The sequence below is a fragment of the Gymnoscopelus microlampas genome (genome assembly GCF_963454915.1).
Source record: "Gymnoscopelus microlampas genome assembly, chromosome: 8".
NCBI lineage: Eukaryota > Metazoa > Chordata > Actinopteri > Myctophiformes > Myctophidae > Gymnoscopelus > Gymnoscopelus microlampas.
The window spans coordinates 26,649,849-26,675,537 of NC_139945.1; the positions used below are offsets into that span (position 1 = coordinate 26,649,849).

The following is a 25,689-nucleotide window of genomic DNA, read 5'->3' on the forward strand; positions in this document are numbered from 1 at the left end:
GCTGCTTTTGCTAATTTTTTATTTTAATCCTGAAAAGTTACTGTTTTGGACATGGTTTCCACCCGACAGAGATGATGTCTCCCCTCTGGTCATTCAACTTTTTGGGCAGTGGGGATATGTTTTATTGTCTCCGCCAGGCCGAAAGGCATGGCGAGAGAGTATGTTTTACCCTCCGTCCGTCCGTCCGTCCGTGTGTGTGTGTGTGTGTGTGTCCTGTCTGTGTGTTAACAGCTAATCTCCGGCACCGTTGACCCGGTCGCTGCGAAACTGTGCACACCCACTCCCTGGATGCCAATTCAGAACCTCTGCCCCACATTTTTCACATGGGCCTGTTATAGCGCCACCAGGAGGCCGATTTGTGCAAAACCTGTTTTTCCCCATTACTCCTACAGTTTTCAACCAAACGTCATGCAAATCGGTACACAGTATCTCTATAGTCATGTGATCAACCCTGATCTGTCCGATTTCCCATATTCCATCCTCATTGGCTAAGGTTGGCTTCCAAAGTTTCCAGGATTGGTCCGTTTTGAACAAACTGCCTCAAATCATGAACGCAGCTTGCCATTTCCATGAAATTGCACACGCACATTCCCACTAGGCCGAGGAAGAAATGCCACTTGAAATGTTTCAAATCAGCCTCATGGTGGCGCTATAACAGGCCGATTTGCATTTATAACTATAACTGCACCGATCTGCGTGAAACTTTGCACGCACACTCCCTAGAGGCCACGGAAAAACATCTGCACTGCATTTTTCACATCTGCCTTTTACAGCGCCACCATGAGGCCGACTTATGTACAATACATTTTTGGAGATTATTCCTTCCGATTCTGCCCAAAAAACACGCAAATTGGTACACTGCATCTCCATAGTCATGTGATTCTGATGGATCTGTCCGATATTTCATATTCCATCCTATTTGGCTTACAGTGGCTTCCAAAGTTTGCAGGATTGGTCCGTTTTGAACAAAATGCCTCAAATCATGAACGCAGCTTGCGATTTCCCTGAAATTTCACAAACACATTTCCACTAGGCCAAGGAAGAAATGCCACCCTTTTTCACATTGGCCTGTTATAGCGCCACCAGCAGGTCTAATATAGCAAAACTCATTTTTGGAACAAAATGCCTCAAATCATGAATGCAGTGTCCGATTGCCGTGAACGACCTAAGAATAAATGGCACCCTTTTCATATTGGCCTATTATAGCGCCACCAGGAGGCCACAATAACGTACCTGACCTGGCGGAGACCTGTGCTCCGAGGAGCACTTTTTCTAGTTTATCCCTGCTTCTCCTCATACTGAATTAAATACTGTACATGCATTTCCTTTTGGGAAATGTAGACTGTCTGATATGTTTGATATTTATGTTTGATAATATCACAATTTAACAAATTGTATTAAGATTATTAACCACATTAGCCCTGGCATCACTGTTTTGGCACATTTTCCCACTTTTTAGAACCACTGGCGTTGATCATCAGTGGGATGAGTGCTGAGACAGAGAATGCACAGTGTGCACTTATTGAATTGCCAGGGGTTCCAAGCAGCTGCACTGTACAGATGCTCCTCCACTAATGTAACAAGCTCTGTGCTCTGCAGGTGTCCACAGTGCCTCAGGAGAGACGGACTCTCACCTCCACCGTACCTGAAGGAGCAGAGCTACTGGCTGAATGTCTGCTGGTCAGACAGGTGAGCTCCATCTGGGGATGGTGTGTGTGTGTGTGTGTGTGTGTGTGTGTGTGTGTGTGTGTGTGTGTGTGTGTGTGTGTGTGTGTGTGTGTGTGTGTGTGCGTGTGCGTGTGCGTGCGTGCGACTGCGCGTGTGTGCGCGCAAATGCATGCATTGTGTATACAATTGCTGTGTATGTGTTGCATGAGTGCATGAGTTTGTTCTACTATACTGTAGCATACATAGTGCTAAGTTAAAGCCTCCCTATATAACTTTTTAATGAATAAAAGGTAATTTTGTCCAATCTGTATGGTAGAGTATGTTAGTACAATATAACTTATAATAATAGAATTGGGGTGGTTGTGTTTTGTCTCCCAGCTCTTCTATTGAGACATTTAGATCGTGTCAAAGGTCGTGTCTCTCCTAGACACAGGATCTGACATGAATTTTGTTTAATTATAATTTTTATCCCACGATTTTTGTAACCCATTTTTTTCACCCGGTGCCGATTTCCTAAGTGATCCTGGGCGCTACACCAGCCCTACACCAGCGTTAGACCAGTCCCCCACAGCCTGGGGAGGCCAGGGCCGAGCTCATGCTTCTTTCAGTGCATGAGAGCCAACTGACCTTCTTGTCACCTGACAGGGGGGAGTCCCTGGTAGGACGTAGCGCGTGGAAGGAACACGTTATTCCAACCAGTTCCCTTCCCCTCCATCAAGCGCCCCGGCTTTCATGGGGGAGGCGGTATAGTGACCAGGATTACTACATGTTTTGTGAGGGTATTAACTACCCTGGGAGACACGGGGAGAACATGCAAACTCCACACAGAACATGAATGACATGAATTTTGACCTGATGGTCAAGATTCAATTCATCCCCTGAGCAAGCAGGCTGGCTCTATTAGCTCAATGGTAAAAATGTCAGCACTTGCCATGAAACTGGGTTCAAATTTGGGGTAGAAGAGGAAAGTTACATAGTGCTGCTTTAAGCTTCTGTGGTTTGGAATGGAGTGTGTTTCAGTTAGAGGTGGTTTAGTGTGCGTGTGAGTGTGCATGTGTGAGGCTTAGTCTGCTCTTAATATAGGACCTCAAGATAGAAGCACACCACATGTATGTATGTTTATTGTCTGCATGTTCTGATCACACTCGCACTGTGTGTGTGTGTGTGTGTGTGTGTGTGTGTGTGTGTGTGTGTGTGTGTGTGTGTGTGTGTGTGTGTGTGTGTGTGTGTGTGTGTGTGTGTGTGTGTGTGTGTGTGTGTGTGTGTCTGCGTGTGTGCAAGTGACACGTGACAAGTTTTGTCCTGCTGTTTAACTTCCTTTCTGTCTTCCGATTCTGTGGTTATAGGTGCATGAGTGTATGAGCACGTTTCTGCGTGTGCGTGCGTGCATGCATGCGTGCGTGTGTGTGTGTAAGAGTGAGCGAGAGAGCGAGCAAACATTTTTCAATAACAGTTGATCAGTGAGCATATGTGAAACAGACAGTGGTTGTTTGCATGTTTGCCCTTTGATTTTATTGCCAGAAAAAATAAATCTGGCTACGTTTTCTTGTATTGTTTTGACATGGAGAATATAACTGGACTGTGTGAGGTTGTTTTATTGTGGTTGATAATGTGGCGAGTCTATTATTTTCTGACATTGTTGGGTTAAGATCTGTGTAACATAATCAAGTTATGAATGGAGAACAATGACGCCAGTATTGACTGCATTAAACATTTAGAACCAGAGCGTGTGTGTGTGTGCGTGCGTGTGCGTGTTTGTGTTGTTCATGCGGGCGGTTGTGTCTTTGAGTGTGTGCGTGTGTGTGTGTGTGCGTGTGTGTGTGTGTGTGTGTGTGCTGTGCATGCGTGCGTGCGGTTGTGTCTTCGAGAGAGACAGAAAAAGAGAGAGAGAGTGAGAGAAGACCTGCATACAACCCATGGGACACAATCTTAATTCAATTCAACTCTTATAACTTGATTACTCTGATGTTGAATGTAGTACGCCTGGAAGACAGTCTGTGGGGAGCCAGTGTCTATCTGTAAAAAAATATACTGTAGCTTTCTCAATCATCTTGAGATGATGACTAGCGTCGTCCCATGGTGATATTTCAACTGTTCCACACATGCTAATTGGCTAATCTTACATTATAGCAGTATACCGTCTCTGTTGGGTGGAAACCTCATATGTCCGAAACTATTACTTTTCAGGATTCAAATGCAAAAGCATCAAAACTAGCAGATCTACAAGCTTGCGGATCTGCTAGTTCAGATGCTTTTGTGTGACGCTGTAGTATGATCGTAGTAGTATGAAGTGGAGCCTTAATTTACGAAAAAAGCAAAAACACAAAAGGTTAGAATATGGATATTATAAGATGCTTCTGTCCCACAGCAACGATATATAACATTGTTTATAAATATATATATTTCCATCCTCTCCCCCAGGCCTGTAAATATTATAACTCTGAGCTGAATGTGGTCCAGTTCAAGTATGAAGATTACGCCGGGGACTACCGCCTTCTTCCCAGGTAATACAGCATTGACAGTGTGTTACTGCACCTATTTGGGTGTGTATCTGTGTGCATATACATGTACAGTAGGGGTGTACTGTATGTGTGTATGTTCATATATATATATATATATATGTATGTATGTATGTATGTATGTATGTATGTATGTATGTATGTATGTATGTATATATGTATATATGTATATATGTATATATGTATATATGTATATATGTATATATGTATATATGTATATATGTATATTGTTCTGTGTTTTTTAGAGGACCACAATGGAAATAAGCCTCAGGGCTTTATTGTGTTTTTATCCTCTGTGATATTGTGTCTGTTGTACAGTATGTGTGGAAGTGCTGATGTGCTCTATCATTTTATCACCAAATAAATGGGAGGGGGGGGGGGGGCAGCCAGATCGAGGCTAGCTATTTAGGGGTCTTTGGCATGGAAATGTTTGGGAACCCCTGTGCTAGCCAAAACCCCTTGGACACATCTGTTCTGCCGTTGGCTAAGCTACATTAGTTATCATCTGTCAGTTCATCATAATGTTAGCTGGGAACGAGGAGAAAGAAACCCACAAGAACCCATAATTGTTTTTTTTCTCACCATAAAAACTATTGGATATTACAGCCTACTGTTGCTACGGCTAAGCTAACAGCTGACCCAGATTTTTAAATGCATTTGTGCTGTGTTTTGCTTTTATGACTGTGTCAGTTTTCTGCTAGCTTAACTCTTGACTTTGAAGATAAAAGGGAGCATAGTTAGGCTGAATTATTCATGCCATGTCCTGTACTGCAGTACTTAACGTTCGGACAGTACTGTAAACACTCTATTCTTCAACTTATGAGATGTTATGATGTCATTTGGACCGAACGGAGCTGTGTGGCTGGTCAGTCAGGGACTGGGGCCAGCGTTGGCTCTTATAAACAATGAGACACGCAGGGAGGGAGGGAGAGTACAGTACAAGCTCCTAACATCAACTTAACCCTAGATGTAGCAAGAGACATAAGCAAGCAACCAAGTCTATGTAAACAAGGCCAAAAGAAATGACTAGGCAACGGCTATTTGAAAATAACCAAACTTGTAGGTCTGCTTTTTTTTTTTTTTTTTTTTTCAAAAAAAGAAGGAGGTCAGATGGGGGGTCTGCGGACAAATACATATTAATCTGGGGGTCCTTGCCATGAAAATGTTTGAGAGCCATTGGTTTAAACAACATTAGGATGCAAGCCCATATAATTAAGCAACTACAAGCACCCCCCCAAAAAAAAAACCCGCAACTACCAATATTTACAAGCAACTTTACAGAAAAACAACCCCAAAGTCGCTTATAATAAGCAGACATTGCAGCACTGGTTCTGGGAGGTCATTAATAAGAACAACATGGTGTTGAGTGAGAAAGAAGTTTACCCATGTGCCATATTCCTGTCTAACAGATGTTCATGTCCTGTGTCCTGGATCAAAGGGCCTTATTATATATCATATCTTCTCGTCAGTAATAAATTGTGTTTGTTTTTTGATTGATTGATTGATTCAGTCAGTCAGTCATCAAGTCAGTTAATCACCACAGCTGAGGAAACTAAATAAGCAGTGAGTGTCATGAGACAGGATAACACAATAAAGCACCAAGGCTTATTTTCATTGGGATCTCCCTTGAGGGAGGGTGGAAGACGGGGGCAGCTAGGGGAAGCACAGGCTCTCAACAAGTTATAATTATATCATAATTATTTGACAAGCACTTATGATTACATCGATACAAAAAAATGCACCCTCTTATAAAAGGTCCTTTTGGCACTGTCTCGTTCAATCAGTCAAGTCATCAATTCAGTCAGTCAGTCAGTCATCAATCAATTAAGTCAGTCTGTCAGGCCGTCAGTCAGACAAACAGATAGACAGACAGACAGACAGACAGACAGACAGACAGACAGACCCCAGTCAGTCAACCTGTGTGTTCATACAGTAAGTCCCTGTGAGGCTGACTGACAACAGTCCTGCCTTGAACTTCCAGCCACAGGAATGTCCCTCCTCTCTCACTGGGACTAACCCCTTCCATAGTGACGTTCTCTCAGGCAGTTCACATGACCTCTGAACTCATAGCCTGGCTAAGTTATAAAGCTGCATAGTAAAAATCCTTAGTGTTCATTTTACTCTGAGAGAGTGAAAGAAATGGAGCCTGGTCTATAGAGTGGTTGCAATTTGTACAGAACACAATGGTTAGTTAGTAGACCACTGATCTTATAGCTTGCATCTCGCTATTGAAAACAGCACTGATACACAAATTCTATATGTTGCAAACTGATTTTATATTAACCTATTAACACCGGGAAAGCATCTGTGTCATTTTAGATTTTAGCGTTGGCATCGGCCTCAGGTCTTAATGGGTTAAGTTGAGTTACATGGTATAATTAACGTGAACCTTTCACAAGCTCTAATGGCTAGGTTTAGTTTGATGTAACATCTAGCGAAAAAAAGATACAGATACTGTGTGTGTGGTGCTCAGATCAGTTTCAGTGTGTTTGTGTGGTTGTTTGCTTCGGTGTGGAATGCCAGCCTTTAGCATTCCTGTGTCCGGTGGTCAGGCCACACATAGCAGAATGTTTCTAAACCGTTCTTCCCTTTAATAGATTTTGTCAGACGACCTTTACGATTTTGTGACTTTTAGCGGGAGGACGGTTCCAGTGTTAGCCTCAGCAAACCGCGGGCTGCGCAGTGAAATCCTGAGTTCTCATTTAACTCTGAGAGTGAAGAAATGGACCCAAAAGGGTCCATTTCTTCACTCTCTCAGAGTTAAATGAACACAAAGGAGTTTTACAGTGTAGCTGTCTGCAGGTCATAGCACTTCCACAAAGACAATTTATCCTGTTCTCAAACAAAGAAAGACATGTCAACCAGTGAAACCAGTGGGGCGCGCTGTATCGAGGACTCCCTATTGTTGTTTCTTGACAGAACAAGATGGATGGAGTGGGGTCATTTGCATCGGTCAAACAGAGTGCATTAAATCAATCTAAAAAATCTCTCTCTCTCTCCCTGATTTCTTATTGTCTTACAGGAAGCTGTTTAAAGCAGAGAAGCTGCCGTCACATTCGTTTGAGATCGACCATGAAGACGTGGATAAGGATGATGTCAGTCATAATTATTGGGCCACCATCTTACTAACGTTTTTATACACAAATGGCCTCATATGCTACATTCACATTCAGACTTCGGCAACGCCTTGCATGTTCTTAAAGCTACAATCTGGGACATATTTTAGTGACTAAAATGATATTTTAACCAATCTGTATGTTAGAGTTTGTTAATACAATATAACTAACACATCTGCAGTGGTTGGAGGTGGTCTTATTTTGAAGCAGACGCCAACCGGATTAGACACAAGATGCACCACCATCTCTATTGTAGTTCGGAAATCGTGGCAATTACCTCTCTCCGTCAGGAGAGAGAGACAATGGACATAACACTTACGGATTGTAGCTTTAAACATTCGCTGTGAAAGAGGGAAGGCCCCGGTTTGTCACAGAGCTGTTCAGAAACTTAACTCAATATACTGAACTGAAAGACTGTGGAGAAAGGATCAGTCTAGTGAGCCTTACAACTAATCTCTGTACTGTAGATCTGCTTGAATGTTATCCTAGATTTCCATGCCAATCGTTTAAACACATAGAACCCTGTTCTGAGCATGTCATAATAGGCAAACATTCTACAAAAATAGGCAAACATTCAGCAAAAAATCACACCCTGTGTGAAGGAAGCGGTGCCTTTGGGGCGGGGCTTAACTCATTTCAGTTCATCCCTATTGGTGGTCTGAGTCCACTTACCAAATTTGTACTTGGTAGCATGCTGCAAACTGGAATGATGGCTGTTTAAAGCCCAGCCAATGGGCAGACAGAGGGGGCGGGGCTTAAGTAATTACAGTTCGTCCCTATTGGTGGTTTTAGTCCATGCTCAAACGGGCGGACGGACATACCATACGCTGGGGGTCCCTGGACCCCTCTTTGATAACTTCAGCAATTCATGCTCGTCCCTTTTGGTGGTCTAAGTCCACATACCAAATTTGGACTTGGTGGCATGCTGCAAACTGGAGTTATAGCTGTTTAAAATCCCGTGCTCATCCCGTGCTCAAACGGGCGGACGGACATAACATACGCTGGGGGTCCCTGGACCCCTCTTTGATAACCAGTGGCTCGTGTGGCCAATGAGAGGAGAGATGGCATAGGCAATCTCCAAGTCCGTGTGTGTGTGTTTGTGTGTGTGTGTGTGTGTGTGTGTGTGTGTGTGTGTGTGTGTGTGTGTGTGTGTGTGTGTGTGCGTGTGTTTGTATGTGTTGCTTCTTTGCCGTGCTCATCCCGTGCTGATACGGACAAAGTCAAGTGTAGAGCGGTTGGCACCGCTAAAAATGCCCATCTGAAAGCTCACAACATGGCGCGTTGTGAGCTTGTATATTGGCAATTTTTGTATATAGGGTTTAAATGGTTTATCTGTCGATTCAGTTAATCTTTGGAGTTGACTTGGCCCATAAAATGACTTGGTTAATAACAATTATGATAAATGCTCATCACACGTTATCTCTGAACCCTAACAGACATTTTAAAATGACTTCATCGTTAATGCTCCATTATGTCATTATGATGTCTATCATATCATTGTGTGAGCACAGCCTTTGCGGAACATGTCCTCAACACTCCTGATTCTTGATTCTGGAACATGTTTTCCAGGACACCACCTCCCTGTCCTCGTCTAAGGGGGGTGGGGGAGGTGCTGGAGGAGGAGGAGGAGGAGGAGGGGGAGGTCTCGGTGTGTTTCGGTCGGGCTGGCTGTACAAAGGGAACTTCAACAGCACCGTCAACAATAGCATCACTGTGCGGGTGAGGAAGTGAGACTGAGGCGCACACCGCTCTCAACATGTTAATGTGTGGTTTTGTCTCGCTCCTTCTGCTCTGTTTCGCTTCAATTTTTGTTGGCATGCATAATTCATCAGAAACATTTGATGTTTGTATATTTTTTTCTGTTTGTTGTTTTCACCTTAAGCACATGAACCCCATGCGTCCCTATTTCTGGCCATGTCATAATAATAGGCTAAAATAGCAGATCTACAAGCTCACAACATACATTGTGAGTAGCTTGTAGATCGGCTATTTTCTGCAAAGAGATTTGGGGGTGGTTGAATATACGTTTCTTCTTCTCCTGCCCTGTCTTTGTGTATGTCTGCTGATCTCTCAATGTCTTATTTGGTTTGCTGTCTCCTGACATTCATTCGCCGATTCTTGCTGTCTTTTGCGCTTTCCTCTTTTCTTTACACACTGTTCCTCAAAATGCCACTTTGTTTCTGTGTCTTCTTCCCCAGAAACATCTGTGATTCGAGCCTCAGGGCTCTGATGTTCTTTAATTATCTCTAGCCAGACTGCCCACCATGAAAACAGGGCTGACTTTCAGTCTAAATTAGGGGTGTGCCGATATATCGTCCCGCGATATATCGCGATACGTTTTCGCGACGATATGTATCGTTTTGGAAAAAAAAATATCGTTTTTGAATTTTTTATTTTTTTATTTTTTTTTACAATCTTGCTACCATAATTGACGGCCCCAGTCATGGAGTGTACACGAGTGTATGTGCTCAATTGCCAAGCAGACACATGGCCCAACTAACTCCACATTTTCCCCCAAAATTCCTCAATATTCTGCCTGTGACACCAGCTGCTTGGCATCCCATCACTGTACTTGCAGGATGTACAATTAATATCAAACGCATTATGCTCCAATACTTATGCAAATCACTTCGCCAACACAAAATTCACGTCCGGGTGTTTCTTTTCACCAGCCAATCACCTTTCACGTTGCCACGTCCGTTGCCACGTCGCGCTGACGTACGCTAAACAAGCGCTGCCGTGCGCACAATGCAAACGAGCCCAAAGGCGCGCAAAAATAAGCCGACCATTGCTTAGACACAAAGTCAGACCTGGCAACGCAGCCTACGCCAATCATGTGTGAGAGATCTACAAGCTATGGGGCAGAGACGCCACCGTATCTTAGCAACAACTACAGCGCTCACTCTCATTGGTCGTGTCACGCTAAGAGCAGTCTCCAGACAATGGCATCGCAGACAGCTTGCTGTTACTGCTGTAACCATCACAGGCAGTTGCAGCACGACGGACAGGGCGCTGTGATAGCTGCCATGTCGCTAACGCTAACGTGGTTTTCATGCCTGCAGCGGCTGTGCAATCACTTTGTCAACAATGCACGTTCGTGTGGTGAATGTCAATATTGCTGCTCAGTTCGTCCATTGCAGATGGTGTATGTTTGTGTGTGTCTTCTGGAGAACTATGTAGCTCCACAGCAACTACAGTAACTAACGTAATGGCAGGACCGCCCCGTGCAACGCATGTTAGGCTGCATTATGGTCATGTAGTAATTTCAGATAATTTCGCTCCGATTAGAGCACTGCTTATCAACCCTTTCACGCCACCCCCCCCCCCCCCCCCCCCCCCCCAAATACACGTACTTGATCTGGGACCCCCCCCATTCTGTTTGACTCCGTTCCACAAGTAAATATTGTGAAAATAGCCGATCTACAAGCTCGAAACGCCTCACGTTGAGAGGCTTTGTAAGCTTGTAGATCGGCTATTTTCTACATGATTGCCTCTTTCTTACATTCTTTGCCAATGTGGCCCATGTTTTCATAGTATAGTTTGTTGACTACTTCTGTTGCAGAAATGGCCATTTCCTTTACTTTCGTTTTTTTATTGTCTCCGCCAGGCCGAAAGGCATGGCGCAAGACTATGTTTCACCCCCTGTCCGTCCGTCTGTGATAGCTAATCTCTCACATCGTTGACTTGATCGCAGCAAAATAACAGCCCGATGTGGAGAGTCAGTGAGAGCTGGATAAACGAGGTAAAATGTGTCAAAAGGAGTCTGTACGGCTGTCGATAAATGAACACATGACGTCGGTGGGAGAGGAGATATTGTGTCTTTTGGACAAACAGCAGCGTGGTGCTGATGTTTGTTGTGTGAAGCAGCTTAATGTCAGAGTGTTTGTGTTGGAGCGCCTCAGTGCGGCTGCAGAGTTCATGTGCAACCTCTTCCAGAGAGACACAGAGACACTAGAAACTCTGCTGGGGAAAAAAAACACTGCTGGGCATTGACTTTCATATGGACATTGATCTACACACTGCAGGTATATCTGCTACACACACAACATCAAACTACACACTGCAGGTATGATGCAGCGTTTGCATTACAGCCAGCATGCCAGCGTAGTTCCCATATGGTTTCAAGGTGGGCTAAACCATATGGACCCCATGTCAGCAATGTCAGCGGCATCCACTTCAGTCCCAACTGCGATGCCCATGCAGGCTATAAGTAGCTTCTACCTGGCCCTTAGGTGGGCCCCAACTAGCCATGTTTATGTGGGACCAAGGCGGGTCCTAACTGGGTTTGCCCATGCAGGCTTTAACTGGGTTCTACCTGGGCCCTAGGTGTACCCTAACCAACCACAGTGCAGTGCCCATCGCTCCAATTGTTGTGACGTCAGGGCTCTCAATACTGCACATTGGTGGAGGAGGAGGGGCCGCAGGGCGACCGCACACATCGCTGAACCAATGGTAGCCCACGGATGTTTCCTCTGGGGATTTACAATCTGCCCCTCTATGCCACATATCATCCGCACTACAGGGTCTTCACTGACCGAGCCACGGCCCCACTGACCCTCATGACGCTACGCCACTTATATGAGTTGCCAAGTGGCCGCGGGCGCAACGTGGGCGTGGCCGCGGGCTAGACGCTCGCCCCCGCGTAGCGGGGGCGAGCTTCTAGTCATAATAATCAGGCATGCAAACGGCCCCGAAGTGAAAAGAGTGACAACATGTTTTTTTTCGGGTCAGGTGTCATACTATTTGGATTCAAAACGGCTATTGTAGCTGAAAAGCTACAAGTTTGCATGTCTGAATAATGCAAAAACAGAATTATTTGTTTGCATTCTTTTTTTCTTCTTTTTCTCCTCCATATATTTTCATAATAAAAAAAAAGTGCGTATCGTATCGTATCGAAATCGTATCGAAGTTGTGAGCCAAATATCGTATCGTATCGTTTCGTGAAATTAGTGTATCGGCACACCCCTAGTCTAAATAGCATTGTTCAGATGATAGCAGATCATAATACTGTACACAGTGTGGGAAAATATACCGTACCGTACCGTACCATACCGTACCGTGCCGCGTCGCACCGCGACATGACGTGACGTGATGTACCGTACCATACCGTACATACCATACCTGTATTTCTCCATGAAACGTGGAAGTGTATAGCCTACCTTATGATGTCAAACGTAAATGTCTTTGCAAAAAATAAACAAACAAAAACACACTTCGATGTCATCAGCATACTCTTCCGTGGAGAGAGACACAAAATATATAGTTTTAAAAATCTATATATATATGATATACACTACACAGTATAAGCACTATGTTCTCACATCAGAACAATTTGATTAAGGTTAAACATTTGTGAATTTTCTGATTAAAGCAGCACTATGTAGCATATTATGTCCCACAAAATTATAAAGTTACATGTTTAAGCAATAACAGCGCTTCTATTCAAAGACTTGGTGGACACACCTTCTTGGGTTAAACTTAATTGACCTTGTCACCCAATGTACTGGGGAATCAATACCTTTGCTGTGTAGCGATGCGTTTACTAAATGTAACATTTCAAATGGTATAAATATAGGATCAACTACAGTACGCATTGCAAAAGGGACTTTTGCTACAGGAACTACAGTGAGCACTAAAATTACAGCATTACCCATCTAGTATGTTTAGCCATAATCCATCTCCCTTAAGTTGTACTTGCACCATTTAAACATTTTGATTATCATATATTTTGATACCTAATTTTCAATTATCAAAATCTGGACAGACTAAAACACTTGAAAAGCGATGTTTGTTACAATGATTAATGACAAATTCCTCAACCCATAATGACGTACGTTTCTTAGAAATGTAATTAATTTGATCATTTATCCATTTATAACTCAATCAACGGAACCCTTACGGTTCCATTTGATTTGTTGTTCAATTAACACTGAGGATTTTACTGTGTATCCTCATGTCCATATCATATAATGATCTATTCTACTGTGTGTGTTTCAGTCATTTAAGAGGAGGTATTTCCAGTTGACACAGTTGACTGACAACTCCTACATCATGAACTTCTACAAAGATGAGAAGATCTCCAAGGAGCCCAAAGGCTGTATTTTCCTGGACTCATGCACTGGTGTAGTGCAGGTGGGCTTCATCTAGTCAACACACACGCACACATGCGCACGCACACGCGCGTGTGTACACACACACACACACACACACACACACACACACACAGCCGTTTCATGATGTGCCATGGTTTCTCATGTATGATGTCAATCAGTGCACCTCAGTGCTTGTATAAAGTAAAGTCATAGTGAATTTGAGTTGCATATGACAAGGGAAACTGAAAGTATTGATTTATTTGTGGGTAACTTAGTACAGCTGGTGAAATATCATATGTCATTTTTATTGTAGGTCTTACGCTGAATTCACACCAGCAGCTGCGAGCGAATGTCTGTAGTGCGGACATTAGCAAAATGCAATAAATTGGGCGTGGTTATGAGTGACACCCTCGCAAATAAGCGAGCTGTGCCCAGCTGGTAGACAGGGAGGAGAAGTACAGACACTCAATGCGTCTCTCTGGCAACTTGTTTTTAAATGATTTATACACTTTAGGTAAGAGATAGGCCATGTAGCTGCTTAATCTTGTTTAATTTCACAACTACAACTGCTAGTTTAAAACTTTGTTATCATTATGAGCTACTTTCATGCTGTAGTCTTTTTCTGTGGAGTAGAATGCATATGCCTACTGCACGCCTATTTCAGAGCACAGTGTGCTTCTGAGTGGCTTGTCGCTTATCTCGAAGCACCATTGTATAACTTTGACGTTTCGCTTTTTGCTGTTAATTATTTACCCACCCGTCCATCTATCAATTTGTTTCTCCATCCACTCCTCCATGCATTCATCTATCCATGCATCTGCCATTTTACTCACTTTTACATCTCCACCTCCGCCCTTCCTATTGGTCTAATCATCCATCCATCCATCCATAGAATAACCGTCTAAGGAAGCATGCGTTCGAGCTGAAGATGAACGAGGTGACGTACTTCGTCCTGGCTGCGGAGAGCGAGCAGGACATGGAGGAGTGGATCAGCACCCTGACCCGCATCCTGCAGATCAGCCCCCACGACGGGCCCGCTCCAGACCGCAAGAGTCTGGACCTCACTGACCACCGCCAGGGTGAGAGACTGCATACAGTATGGGAGAGTATGGGACTCAATCAAGTATGGGAGATTGAGTGATGAGAGAAAAGTGCATGGAAAATCGTTAGCTGAGAGGAGAAAGTAAATAAAGTGAAAGAACACGGATGTATTATTTTTTAAAGGTGGACCGTGGATGAAACCCTAGGCTGATTGTGTGGTTTATTTTCCTGTACAGGTTAAAAAACTACAGAAGGGTTAAACATGGCAGGCTAACCTTAGAGTGCACTTAGCAACGTAGCTGGCAGCTAATAAAATGAATAATGGGTATGTTAAATTGAGGTCTGCCAATGTGCATTGAGTAGTCAACAGTATTGTCAAGGCTTGGCATTGGCACAGCAAAATCTAACACACCCATCATTAATTTTATTATCTGCAGCTGTGCTGCTTGCATCACGGTGTACTATAAGGTCAGCCTTATGCAGCCTTTCATTCCCCTTTAATAAACCCACTAGATTATTATAATAAATATAGCACCATTAAGAAACAAATTACATCATTCTCTGTATCAATAGACATTGCGTTTACCTTTTTTTTCTTTTCGCTGTCTGATGCTGCTATAAGCTTTCTGTCCTGCTGCGTCGCCCTACAGGGAGAATTACTACTGGGTGGTGGCTTGATCCATAACATTAAAACCAGGGAATGAGTCTTGACGTTATAGCCCTGGACCCCGCCTCACGTTAATAGACCATGAGCGCGGGAGCGCTGGAGCGCTGGAGTTCAACCCATAACTCTTAAAACCGCATGTGCAGGATGTGCACGAGCCGGGACAGACAGGGGAATTACAGCCTATATAATATTGCATAGCACAGACAGACAGTGCATGGGGAAGCGACAAGCGAGTCCAGTCAAAAGTGATGGAGTTGATGTAATAAGTTCAGACATCACAGCAGCGCGGTCCGTTTACATGCTTGTAAATCAGGTTCAGGGGCAAGTGGCGATGCTAATGAGGCTTTTAATTCACTGCGGCCCGTGGGGGAAATCGCTCCAGGCATGCATGAGTTATGTTCAAGCAGCTTGTTGTCTGGCCTATTGTGAACGGTAGAGGTGTCATCCTGTTAAAGTCTGAGATGGAGACATAAAGATCTGCTGAATTATTATTATTATCGTTGCACTTAGTGTTTGACCTTTTGACAAAGACGTGTCACCTTTGACCTATAGGGGGGGTAATGGGCACCTAAATAAACATTTCCGTTCATGCAACGCTGCGATTTATTGTAAATAAAACTATAAATGTCTCTTCCTGGCAAGAGCTCTGATTGCATTATTCTGTTCTTCCTCCAGATGTGTTTGACCTGTCGTTGAGCGACGGCTGTTTACATGAGAATGAAGAGACGACAGAAAATGGCATCAATCCAGAGATGGCCAAGGTTGGCCGTGGCATCCCTTCTTTTTTCACTGTTCACTGCTTCTCTCAACAGTTACCATGACTTAAAGGGGCATGAAACCCATGGCTGATTTTGTTTGAACCAGTTCAGGTTAAAAACTACAGCAGGGTGAAAACATGGCAGGCTAGTAAGCAACGCAGCTGCAGCTAATTAAATTAGTAATGGGTGTGTTAGATTTAAGTGGGTGTGCAGTAGTCAACAGTATTGGCCGGGTTTCCCAAACAAATTTCAGCTTGTGCGTAGCCTAGAAGCTGCGTAAGAGCCTCCACGCAGCTGCGCAGTAGCAACCCCGCTACGCACTATCTTCATTAATAGTGCGCTACGTGCCATCTAAACTGGCTTCAGGAAACACCATCGTCGTAGGCTCTCAAGTACTTACGTGTCTGCTAAACTAAATTTGGGAAATAGCATTCACGTAAAGACCTCCTGGACGAAGCCTACGTAAAGCCTACGTAAACTACGTAGTGCTGTCCTACGCTACACAGCAGTTTAAACACCCTTTGCGAATACATACAGTGAGATGGATCATAAAAATACCACACACACACACACACACACACACACACACACACACACACACACACACACACCTATATATATATATATATATATATATATATATATATATATATATATATATATATATATATATATATATATATATACATATACATATATAAATATAAATGTCATTATAGCTGCAGCTGTGTTGTTTACATCATGGTGTACTTTAAGGTCAGTCTTATACACTTCTGTACTGTAGCTTTTAACATGAACTCGAAAACAGACTATTAATTAACAAACCAATTAAGCCCTATTCTGAAATATTTTTGTTTCATTCAAGACTTCATGTATCTGTATCACTTTCTTTCTCTGTCCTAATACAGCGCATGTCTGTCCTGTTACAGTATATTTATGTCTGTTACAGTAAATTCATGTCTTTTACAGTATATTTCTGAGACAGAGGAGGGTGTTCGCGCTGCCAGGAGAGAAGAGAGGTTGAACCTGTTCTCCCTAGATCCTGACACCCCAGTATGTATAAACACTGTGTGTGAAAGTCTGCGTGCATGCGTACTTACATGCCAGTGCACATAATAACGTGCGTGAACGCATAAGTGTTCCTTAAACATCATGTGTGTTGTCCACACCAGGTCCTGAGGAGTCCGCGGGGAGACTATCCTCTGGGAGAGAGCGTGTCGGTGCGTCCCTTTGAGGAGAAGCTGGGCAGAAGGCTGATGATCAACTGTCGATCCTTCAGCCTCTCTCTGCAGGGCTGCGTCAACGAGACGGAGACAGGACCCGTCACCAACGTGAGCGTTACAAACACACCGCTCGCCTTGCACGTTCAAATATTCACTCCAAGATCACCACATGATAAGAATTTCCCATGATGTATATGGTCCTTTCAAAATGGTAGATAGTAAACTATGCAGTAGTAAATAGTAGTAGTAAACTATGCAGATATAACACAACTGGGGCTGTAGAGTATAAATATTTGTCTCCGAAATTCTGACTAAATGAACACCTTAGCATTTATGGTACAGTAGTATAACTCAGTCTGTCGTTAATGGTGTGTATTTGATATTTTTGCAATAGGAATTGCAGCTCGTGTTAATACTTTTCATTGGTTAAATATTTATAAAACCCACAGGCAGACTGGCGTCCCTGTTTTGGACATGTCATTATAGGCATGTTATTATAGTTCAATAGGGCATGTTATTATAAAGTTTTCAAAAATGGCAGAAGAAGCAGAAAGATAAAATATGGAAAACCAAGGTTTCTACCAGACAGCAATGATATATGAATCACTTGACACAGACAATGAGAAATAAGATTTGCACTAGGGCTGTCAGGATTATGAAACTTTACTTGACGATTAATTGTAATACAAATAAATGTGATTAACGATTTAATTATGTGGCTTTTAGGCCTTGTAAACAAAAGTTGCATGGGGCAGATATGACAAAAACTTAAATACACTAAGAAATGACCGACAATGACCGACACCAATAATCAAAATAAAAGATGTATTATGGCCAAAATACGGCATATTTTATATTTTATACAAAAAATGTGTTACAAAATAGTGGAAATAGCTCACAACGTGTTGCATGGCGGTGCGTTGTGTGCTTGTAGATCTGCTATTTCCACTATTTTAGATTTTCTTCCAAAATGTATGAACCTTTCTCAACATGGAAACGATTATGACAATTATGCAAAATAATTGCGATCATCTCAAATAATTGCGACTAGGCGATTACGTAATAATTGTGACAGGCCTAATTTGCGCCTCTTTGAACATGTTCCAGATTGAGCCGTTCTTCGTCATCCTCGCTCTGCTGGACATGCGTGAGGGCAGGAAGGTGTCTGCAGACTTCCACGTGGATTTGAACCACGAGGCGGTGCGTCAGATGCTGGGTGGCTGTACCAATGGGACGGCGGCCAACGGCACAGGGCCCGGACCAGACCAGGACCACGGCTTGAGCTCACCTAGCGAGAAGAAACCGGGAGACTGCCACGTTAGTGCGGATCTGGAACATTGGCTCTGCTTCCCAAACCAGGTAAAGCAGTGGTTCTCAAACCTTTTCATGTCAAGGACCCCCAAATTGATATGTATTTGGCCACGGACCCCCATCTGAAAATGTTTTCTGCCAGGGACCCCAGAAGAGAAGATTTGTGTTAAACAATTATCAAAATGATTCCAAATGTTTCAAACATTTTCAAAAATAGCAGATGTACTGTAGGCTTACAAGCTCATGTATATCTGCTATTTTTTAATAGCCAAAAAATGTAATATGATGTGACGATATATTAACTCATTTTGCTGGGGACCCCCTGGTACCCCCTGAAGGACCCATGGGTGTCCATGGACCCCACTTTTAGAACCAATGAGGTAAAGGACTAAGAAGTAACACAAGACTGAGATGTCTTGAAATATTTGAATTACACAGACAAGAAAATTATGTTGGATTAGTTTGAGTTGTTTTCCAGTCATTTTTTTGCCGTAAAGTATTTAATAATACATAGTTGTAATTATGCTTTACAATGCATTTAAATCAATCATCTCTGTCTATGCAGGCCATCTTTTCAGTGACCCATCCCCACACAGACATCGTGATGGTGGCAAGGATAGAGAAGGTGTTAATGGGGAACATAGCTTTCGGGACAGAGCCTTATATCAAGAACGCCGATTCCAGCAAGGTGAGGAAAACCCCTGTTATAATTTGACTTACACATGTCATTCAACACATTAAGCACCTTTGTATTCATATTTTCACTATTCCCTGTGCAACCCAATGCATTGTAATATCATTGATGTAATATCTTAGACTTTTTACCTCTACAAGCCCTGAGAAACATTTTATACTGTCCTGCCATATGGAACATGCTGTGAACAACAGCTATGGGAGCTTCTGTGGAATAGTGCTGTGGGGTCCATTTGTTGTATAGAACAAGGCCCGTCTATTCTAAGCTTCTGTATGCATGACCTTTATGAAGCAATTTCCTGTAATGTCTGATATATACTTGGTTGCACTCCGCTGTCTTGCACCGGAATTAGCAGATCTACAAGCCCACAACGCGTTGCGGCATGACACGTTGTGAGCTTGTAGATCTGCTATTTTCAGTGCACAACAGACCGGCACACATGTAAGTATAAATCACCCAAAAGACCCAACCGGTTTTATCTCCATCAGTGCGCACCAGTCAGATGGTTTAGAAATTATGTTTTTCCTCGGTTCCGTCCAAGATGTTCCCTTGCTCCCTCTCTCTCTCTCTCTCTTTGGCGGCGTGCCATGTGGTCTTTGTTTAAGCATAATGATTGGTTAGACAGGCACACGACCCGCCGTCGCCAAGGGTTACCGCACGACGCGACCTCTTGATTTCGTCTGTCATTCTTTCTAGGTCACCTACAATTTAGAGTCAATCGCGAACGCAACCGCAACGCAGATCTTTCATGAAGATCGGCTACTGTAGGAATGTTATTATGACATTTCCCTCTCTCTCTGTCTCTCTCTCTCTTTGTCATGTGCAGACCGTTCAAAAGATGTTGAAATCCAACAAACAGTTCTGCAGTAAACTGGGAAAGTACCGTATGCCTTTCGCTTGGTCCATCAGGTGGGTCCCACTGCTTGTACAGTAGGAAAATATTAATCTTTAGGATTGACTGTCCACAGTACACTGTTATTTGCAAGATTATATTAGACATCCCTGACCTATCTGGTTGTTGTCACCAATAATAGCCAATCTACGATCTTGTACAGTACATCGGCTGTTTTTGGCGAGCGACACTGTCGGATGACAAAGTATAAATCAGGCTTCACTGTTCAACTGTCCAGACTGAGACACATCTTTAGAAATCATATTTCAAACCACCTTGGGAGTGTGGTTCAACTCTGATTCCCAAAACTCCATGTTGTCGTTTTTTTTGCTGTTCAAACTTGATACAACCAATCTGGTTCCAACCTAGGTAGGCCAAAAATCGGATTTGGGTTGCGAGTCTGAACATAGCCTTAAGGTAGCTCTCCACCAAACAGACTACTACAGATTTCTGCAGACTGGCAGTCGAATGAAGTCGGGAGATCAGTTGGTTGGAAGGTGTGAAAAAAAGTTGCTAAATGCACCTAAGAGCCGACACCGACAGACGGCTACTCACTCTGTGCAGTGGAGAGCTACCTTTAGTCACTAAACACTACGAATGATTGAGTACAATGTTCTCTTCATGTTTGTTTTTTAGCCTAGCTTAGGGTCAGCCTAAAGGTTGATTTATACATTGTGGTGAGCCTGTGTCGCACACCGGAAATAGCAGATCTGCAACCTCACCACATGTTGCAATGTGACACTTTATGATCTTGTAGATCTGCTATTTTCAGTGCGTGACACAGCACTCAACAAAGTATATCAAGCCCTTAACACCAGTAGAGAATTGAAAAGGACTGGGCCGACCTCTGTTTGCTGATGTGTGTCCCTGTGGTTTGGTGTGTGACAGGTCAGTGTTTAAGGACAACCAGGGGACGTTGGACAGGGAGTGTCGCTTCTCGCCTCTCTTCAAACAGGAGAGCAACAAGATCTCCACAGACGACCTGATCAAGCTAGTGTCTGAGTACAGGAGGTACTCACATGTTCACCAATGCTTTGTTCTTATACCCAGACTAACGTACCCCACATTTTAATTTGAAGTCACTGATAACTATTATTTTAATGCTTGTATGCTACCAAGCATTATTGACTTTTATTATTTAAAATGTATAATTATGTGCAAGGATTCTCAAACATCACACATAAGTATTGTGTGTAGACCTCTCCAAAATAAGATGACCTCTTTGTTCCACAGAGCTGAGAAGACCAGCAAGCTTCAGACCATTCCAGGGAACCTGGACATAGCGGTGGACTACATCCCTTTGGAACATCCTAGTATGTCCCACCTTTAATACTTTAAAGGGATAGTTCACCCCCAAAATTACTTTTTTTCTATCGATTAGTCACCCCATGGATCATGGATAATTTTTTGTTTCTGTCGCATTCCTAAGCCAATAATCTGATGACCGTCAGCGGTTCCGGCAGGAGACACAAAGAGTCTCCTTTGTGTCTCCTACCGGAATCGCTGCCTACCGGCCTGCTGGTCATCAAATTATTGGCTTAGGAATGCGACAAAAACAAAACAATGTCCATGAATTCAAGTCTCCATGGGGTGACTAATCGATTTTTGGGTGAACTATTCCTTTATTTAATAATAACCGTAGGGCTGCAATTCATTAATTTGTTGGGTATTTTAATTCTACAAACTGATGTAGTATAAAATGATGCTCATCACATGTTATCTGAACCCATCTTGCTTAATTATGTTTATCAAACAGTAAAAGTCTAAACAGAAACAGGTTTCACCCCTACATACTTCAATACTTCTGCTCCTATAGTAGATTCATGTTTCCAGGTTTTGTCGTTCCTCAATGCTATTCCCTCCATTCCATGTATTATAACGTCTCTGTCAGGTGTCCAAAGCTGTTACTTTTCAGGATTCAAATTCAAAAATAGCAAAAGTAGCAGATCTACAAGCTCAAAACGTGTCACTTCGTGCCGTGTTTCGAGCTTGCAGATCTGCTACTTTTGTGTGACGCTGTAGTATCAAGTAGGGCGTTAATAAAAGAAAAACACACAATATCTAAAAATATGGAGAATTGGAGATAAGAGGTATCTGCCCGACGTATAATAACGATAATCTGTTTCTACTGAGTGTGTTTCTAGTGAGTGTCCCTGTCCCCTGTCCTTCCAGACAGCGTAACGTCGTCCTACGTCCCAGTGAAGCCCTTCGAGGAGCTGGATGGTCACCAGCCCACTGTAGAGGTGGAGGAGTTTGTCCAGGCCACCACCAAGTACACCCAGCCCCACCGCGTCTACAGGAACCACATTTACATCTATCCCAAGCACCTCAAGTACGACAGTCAGAAGAGCTTTGCCAAGGTACTGATGAACATCAGTTAGTTCTCAAACTTTTTTTGTGCCAAGGACCCCCAAATTGATATACATTTGGCGGCGGACCCCCATCTGAAAATGTTTTGTGCCAAGGACCCCCAGAAGAGAAGATCTGTGTTAAAAAAAATAAAATTATTCAACGCTTTTCGTACACCTTCAAGATTTAAAAAAATATATCAAAAATAGCAGATGTACAAGCACGCAGCATGCACAAAGTGACACGCTGTGGGCTTGAATATCTGCTATTTTTTAATAGCCACAGTATAAAAAATGGTTAAGTGGTTAAAATGATTGTGATGCTATTAACTAATTATGCTGGGGACCCCCTGGAACCACCCTAAGGACCCCTAGGGGTCCCCGGACCCCATTCTGGGAACCAATGCTGTACACTACAGCAGCAACATTCTGATGATGTTACACCGTATAAAGTTGCAGCCTGCACTTCCTGTTAAATATTTTTATAGGTGCTGATTATGTGTTATCATGTGATCATAATCTGAATTCTGTGGTAGTGAATGGTTATAATTAGAATTCTGGGGAAGTGAATAGTGTTTGGCCAATGTCAGGTTTGATGTCTAATTGATTTGTAGCATGTGTCGCAAGACAAACATGAAATCACGCAAATCATGGAAATGTTCACTTGTCATGGCAGTACCACAGTTTTGGAACACAGGACAGATACAGAAAAAGAGATACAACTAATAATAACTAGAAAAGGTGCTCAGGTCTCCACCAGGTCAGGTAGGTTATTGTGGCGTCTTGGTGGCGCTATGATAGGCCAATGTGAAAAGGGTGCCATTTCCTCCTAGGCCTAGTGGGAATGTGCATGCAAAATTTCACGGAAATTGCACGCTGCGTTGACGATTTGACGCATTTTGTTCAAAACGGACCAATCCTGCCAACTTTGGAAGCCAATGTTAGCCAATATGGATGGAATACGAAGGAAAAAAACAGGGTGCAAAACATAGTAGTACTAGTAGGGATTAGGAATAAAACTATTGTGTTTTTACTGTCTCGCCACCACTGACAGATCTCTGATTATCACTCATAAACCACAGCACATATGGGCATCTCTTAATGTTAACAGAGGCCTCTTTGTTCACAGGCTCGTAACATTGCAGTCTACGTAGAGTTCCGCAGCTCAGATGAGGAAGTTGCCAAACCTTTAAAGGTAAGAATGCTTCCCACAGCAAAACTCCAGAGTTTTCCTCCTCATTTCAGCAGAACCAGAGGAAAAAGCGATCTACGCGCGTCACCTTTGTATTTATGTCTTCCTGTCTCCAGTGCATCTATGGCAAGCCAGGAGGTCCACTCTTTACCACGGCAGCCTGCTCCACAGTCCTCCATCATTCTCAGAACCCTGACTTCTATGATGAGGTGACAATGAATACAGAATATTGATAGTATCAAGGGAGAAGTAAAAAATACATCTTTATATGAAATAGAAAATACTGTGTTGTGCCTTCTTATATACTAATATAGTTGTGGCGAGGTGGGGTGGGGGATTTGTTCGAAATGCTAGTGGTCCAAAGCTAAAAATAAATAAAATAGAATGTTGGGACCCCTGATGTAGACAACAGAATAGATCTCATAAACAGTCTATATCAGGGGTCTTCAACGTTTTCAGGCCAAGGACCCCCTACCTGAGAGAGAGATGAAGCAGGGACCCCATCTATATTGTATAAAATAGTGTTTCAGATTCAACATATTTTGTTTACGTGGTCTGCTCTTTTTTCCCTCTACACCTATACTCTTTGCCAAAAATAGCCGATCTACAAGCTCACAACGCCTCGCAGCGCGAGGCGTTGTGAGCTTGTAGATCTGCTATTTTTGACTAAAGTTCTCCTCAGAAAAGGGATGCTAGGGTTCAAGTGGTTATGGTAAAAAAAAAAATCCTATCACACAAAGATTTGGCGGACCCCCTGTAGTAACTCTGAGGACCCCCTAAGGGTCCCGGACCCCCTGTTGAAGACCCCTGGTCTATATAGTATAACGTGAAGGAGGGGTTCTTTACAACACATATGTGTCTCATCATCCTGCAGGTGAAGATGGAGCTGCCCACACAGCTCCATGACAGGCACCATCTGCTCTTCTCCTTCTATCATGTCACTTGTGACATCAACGCCAAGACCAACGCCAAGAGGAAAGAGGCTTTGGAGAGCCCAGGTAGGGACGGATGGAGCTCAATCCAAACACCTACATGCTTATACTGTATTTCTATACTATGTGGATGGCCCTTAACGTAAACCCTATACTTACAGTAGATGACCAGGCAGGGTCAAGCCCCCTCCTTTTTCCCTCTCTAGTCTACACCAATTTTTTTTTTTGCGAAAATAGCCCATTTGCAAGCTCACAACATGTGACTTTGTGAGCTTTTATATCTGCTATTTTCGCTGAATTTGTGTGTGTGTGTGTGTGTGTGTGTGTGTGTGTGTGTGTGTGTGTGTGTGTGTGTGTGTGTGTGCGTGTGCGTGCGTGTGCGTGCGTGTGCATGCGCGTGCGTGTGTTCGTTTCAGTGGGGTATTCATGGCTGCCTCTCCTCAGAGAAGGTCGTCTTGCGTCTCAGGAGTTCAGCATCCCAGTCTCCTGTAACCTGCCTCCAGGCTACCTGGCCATCAGAGAACCCAGCAGTGCCAAGGTGACACACACACACGCACACGCACACGCACACACACACACACACACACACACACACACACACACACACACACACACTGTTTGTGTCTTACAGTATGGGGAAAACATTCTAAATGTGATGTTTCTCGTGGAGAAAACGTTGAGAAAAACCTCTAAACTTGATGTTTATCGTGGAGAAAACATTGTTTTCCTCAACGTATACAATGTATAATACATTTATTTGTATCTCATGGAGAAAATGTATCCCCCAGGATTCAAACCCAGGTCTCCCACGCGGGAAGGGAGACTAATCCAAAAGTCTTAACCACTGACTAGCCTAAAGGGGAATTCCCCCTTGACTGGGGGAGACATTAGTCGTTTGGTCTTCAAGGCAGTGGCTCTGAGCCATTCTGCTACAAAAACATTGAGAAAAATTATCAATGTATTTGTATCTCATGGAGAAAACATTGAGAAAAACTGCATTTGTGGGACTGCAAGTCACTGCATTAAGAGGTGATGGACAGTGATGTAAAGTCCAGACAGGGATTGTGGGATGGTTTCAATCATCACTGCTTTCTGTGTCTTGTAGAACGGTTCAGACGTGAAGTGGGTAGATGGAGGGAAGCCCATTTTCAAAGTTTCCACGAACGTTCTTTCCACAGTCTACACTCAGGTAAGTCGAGCTTGTTCAATGCATCTTACCTTTCTTTAGCCACTTTC

At 43.2% G+C, this 25,689-nt stretch overlaps 1 protein-coding gene across 5 annotated transcripts in view; it reads left to right on the forward strand.

The window, feature by feature from the left end:
* Positions 1–25,689, forward strand: part of dock10 (dedicator of cytokinesis 10) — a 133,478-nt gene that overhangs the window by 63,139 nt on the left and 44,650 nt on the right. For all 5 annotated transcript variants that reach the window (XM_084064331.1, XM_084064333.1, XM_084064329.1 and 2 more), the window contains exons 3-22: positions 1,600–1,689; positions 4,090–4,172; positions 7,210–7,282; positions 8,873–9,022; positions 13,301–13,435; positions 14,288–14,474; positions 15,779–15,864; positions 16,831–16,914; positions 17,034–17,192; positions 18,192–18,443; positions 18,961–19,083; positions 19,916–19,998; positions 20,870–20,992; positions 21,215–21,294; positions 22,154–22,341; positions 23,459–23,524; positions 23,638–23,730; positions 24,396–24,519; positions 24,870–24,991; positions 25,559–25,642. In XM_084064331.1, coding sequence (XP_083920457.1) covers positions 1,600–1,689; positions 4,090–4,172; positions 7,210–7,282; positions 8,873–9,022; positions 13,301–13,435; positions 14,288–14,474; positions 15,779–15,864; positions 16,831–16,914; positions 17,034–17,192; positions 18,192–18,443; positions 18,961–19,083; positions 19,916–19,998; positions 20,870–20,992; positions 21,215–21,294; positions 22,154–22,341; positions 23,459–23,524; positions 23,638–23,730; positions 24,396–24,519; positions 24,870–24,991; positions 25,559–25,642 — 2,385 coding nt within the window. The remainder of the gene's footprint in view (positions 1–1,599; positions 1,690–4,089; positions 4,173–7,209; positions 7,283–8,872; positions 9,023–13,300; positions 13,436–14,287; positions 14,475–15,778; positions 15,865–16,830; positions 16,915–17,033; positions 17,193–18,191; positions 18,444–18,960; positions 19,084–19,915; positions 19,999–20,869; positions 20,993–21,214; positions 21,295–22,153; positions 22,342–23,458; positions 23,525–23,637; positions 23,731–24,395; positions 24,520–24,869; positions 24,992–25,558; positions 25,643–25,689) is intronic.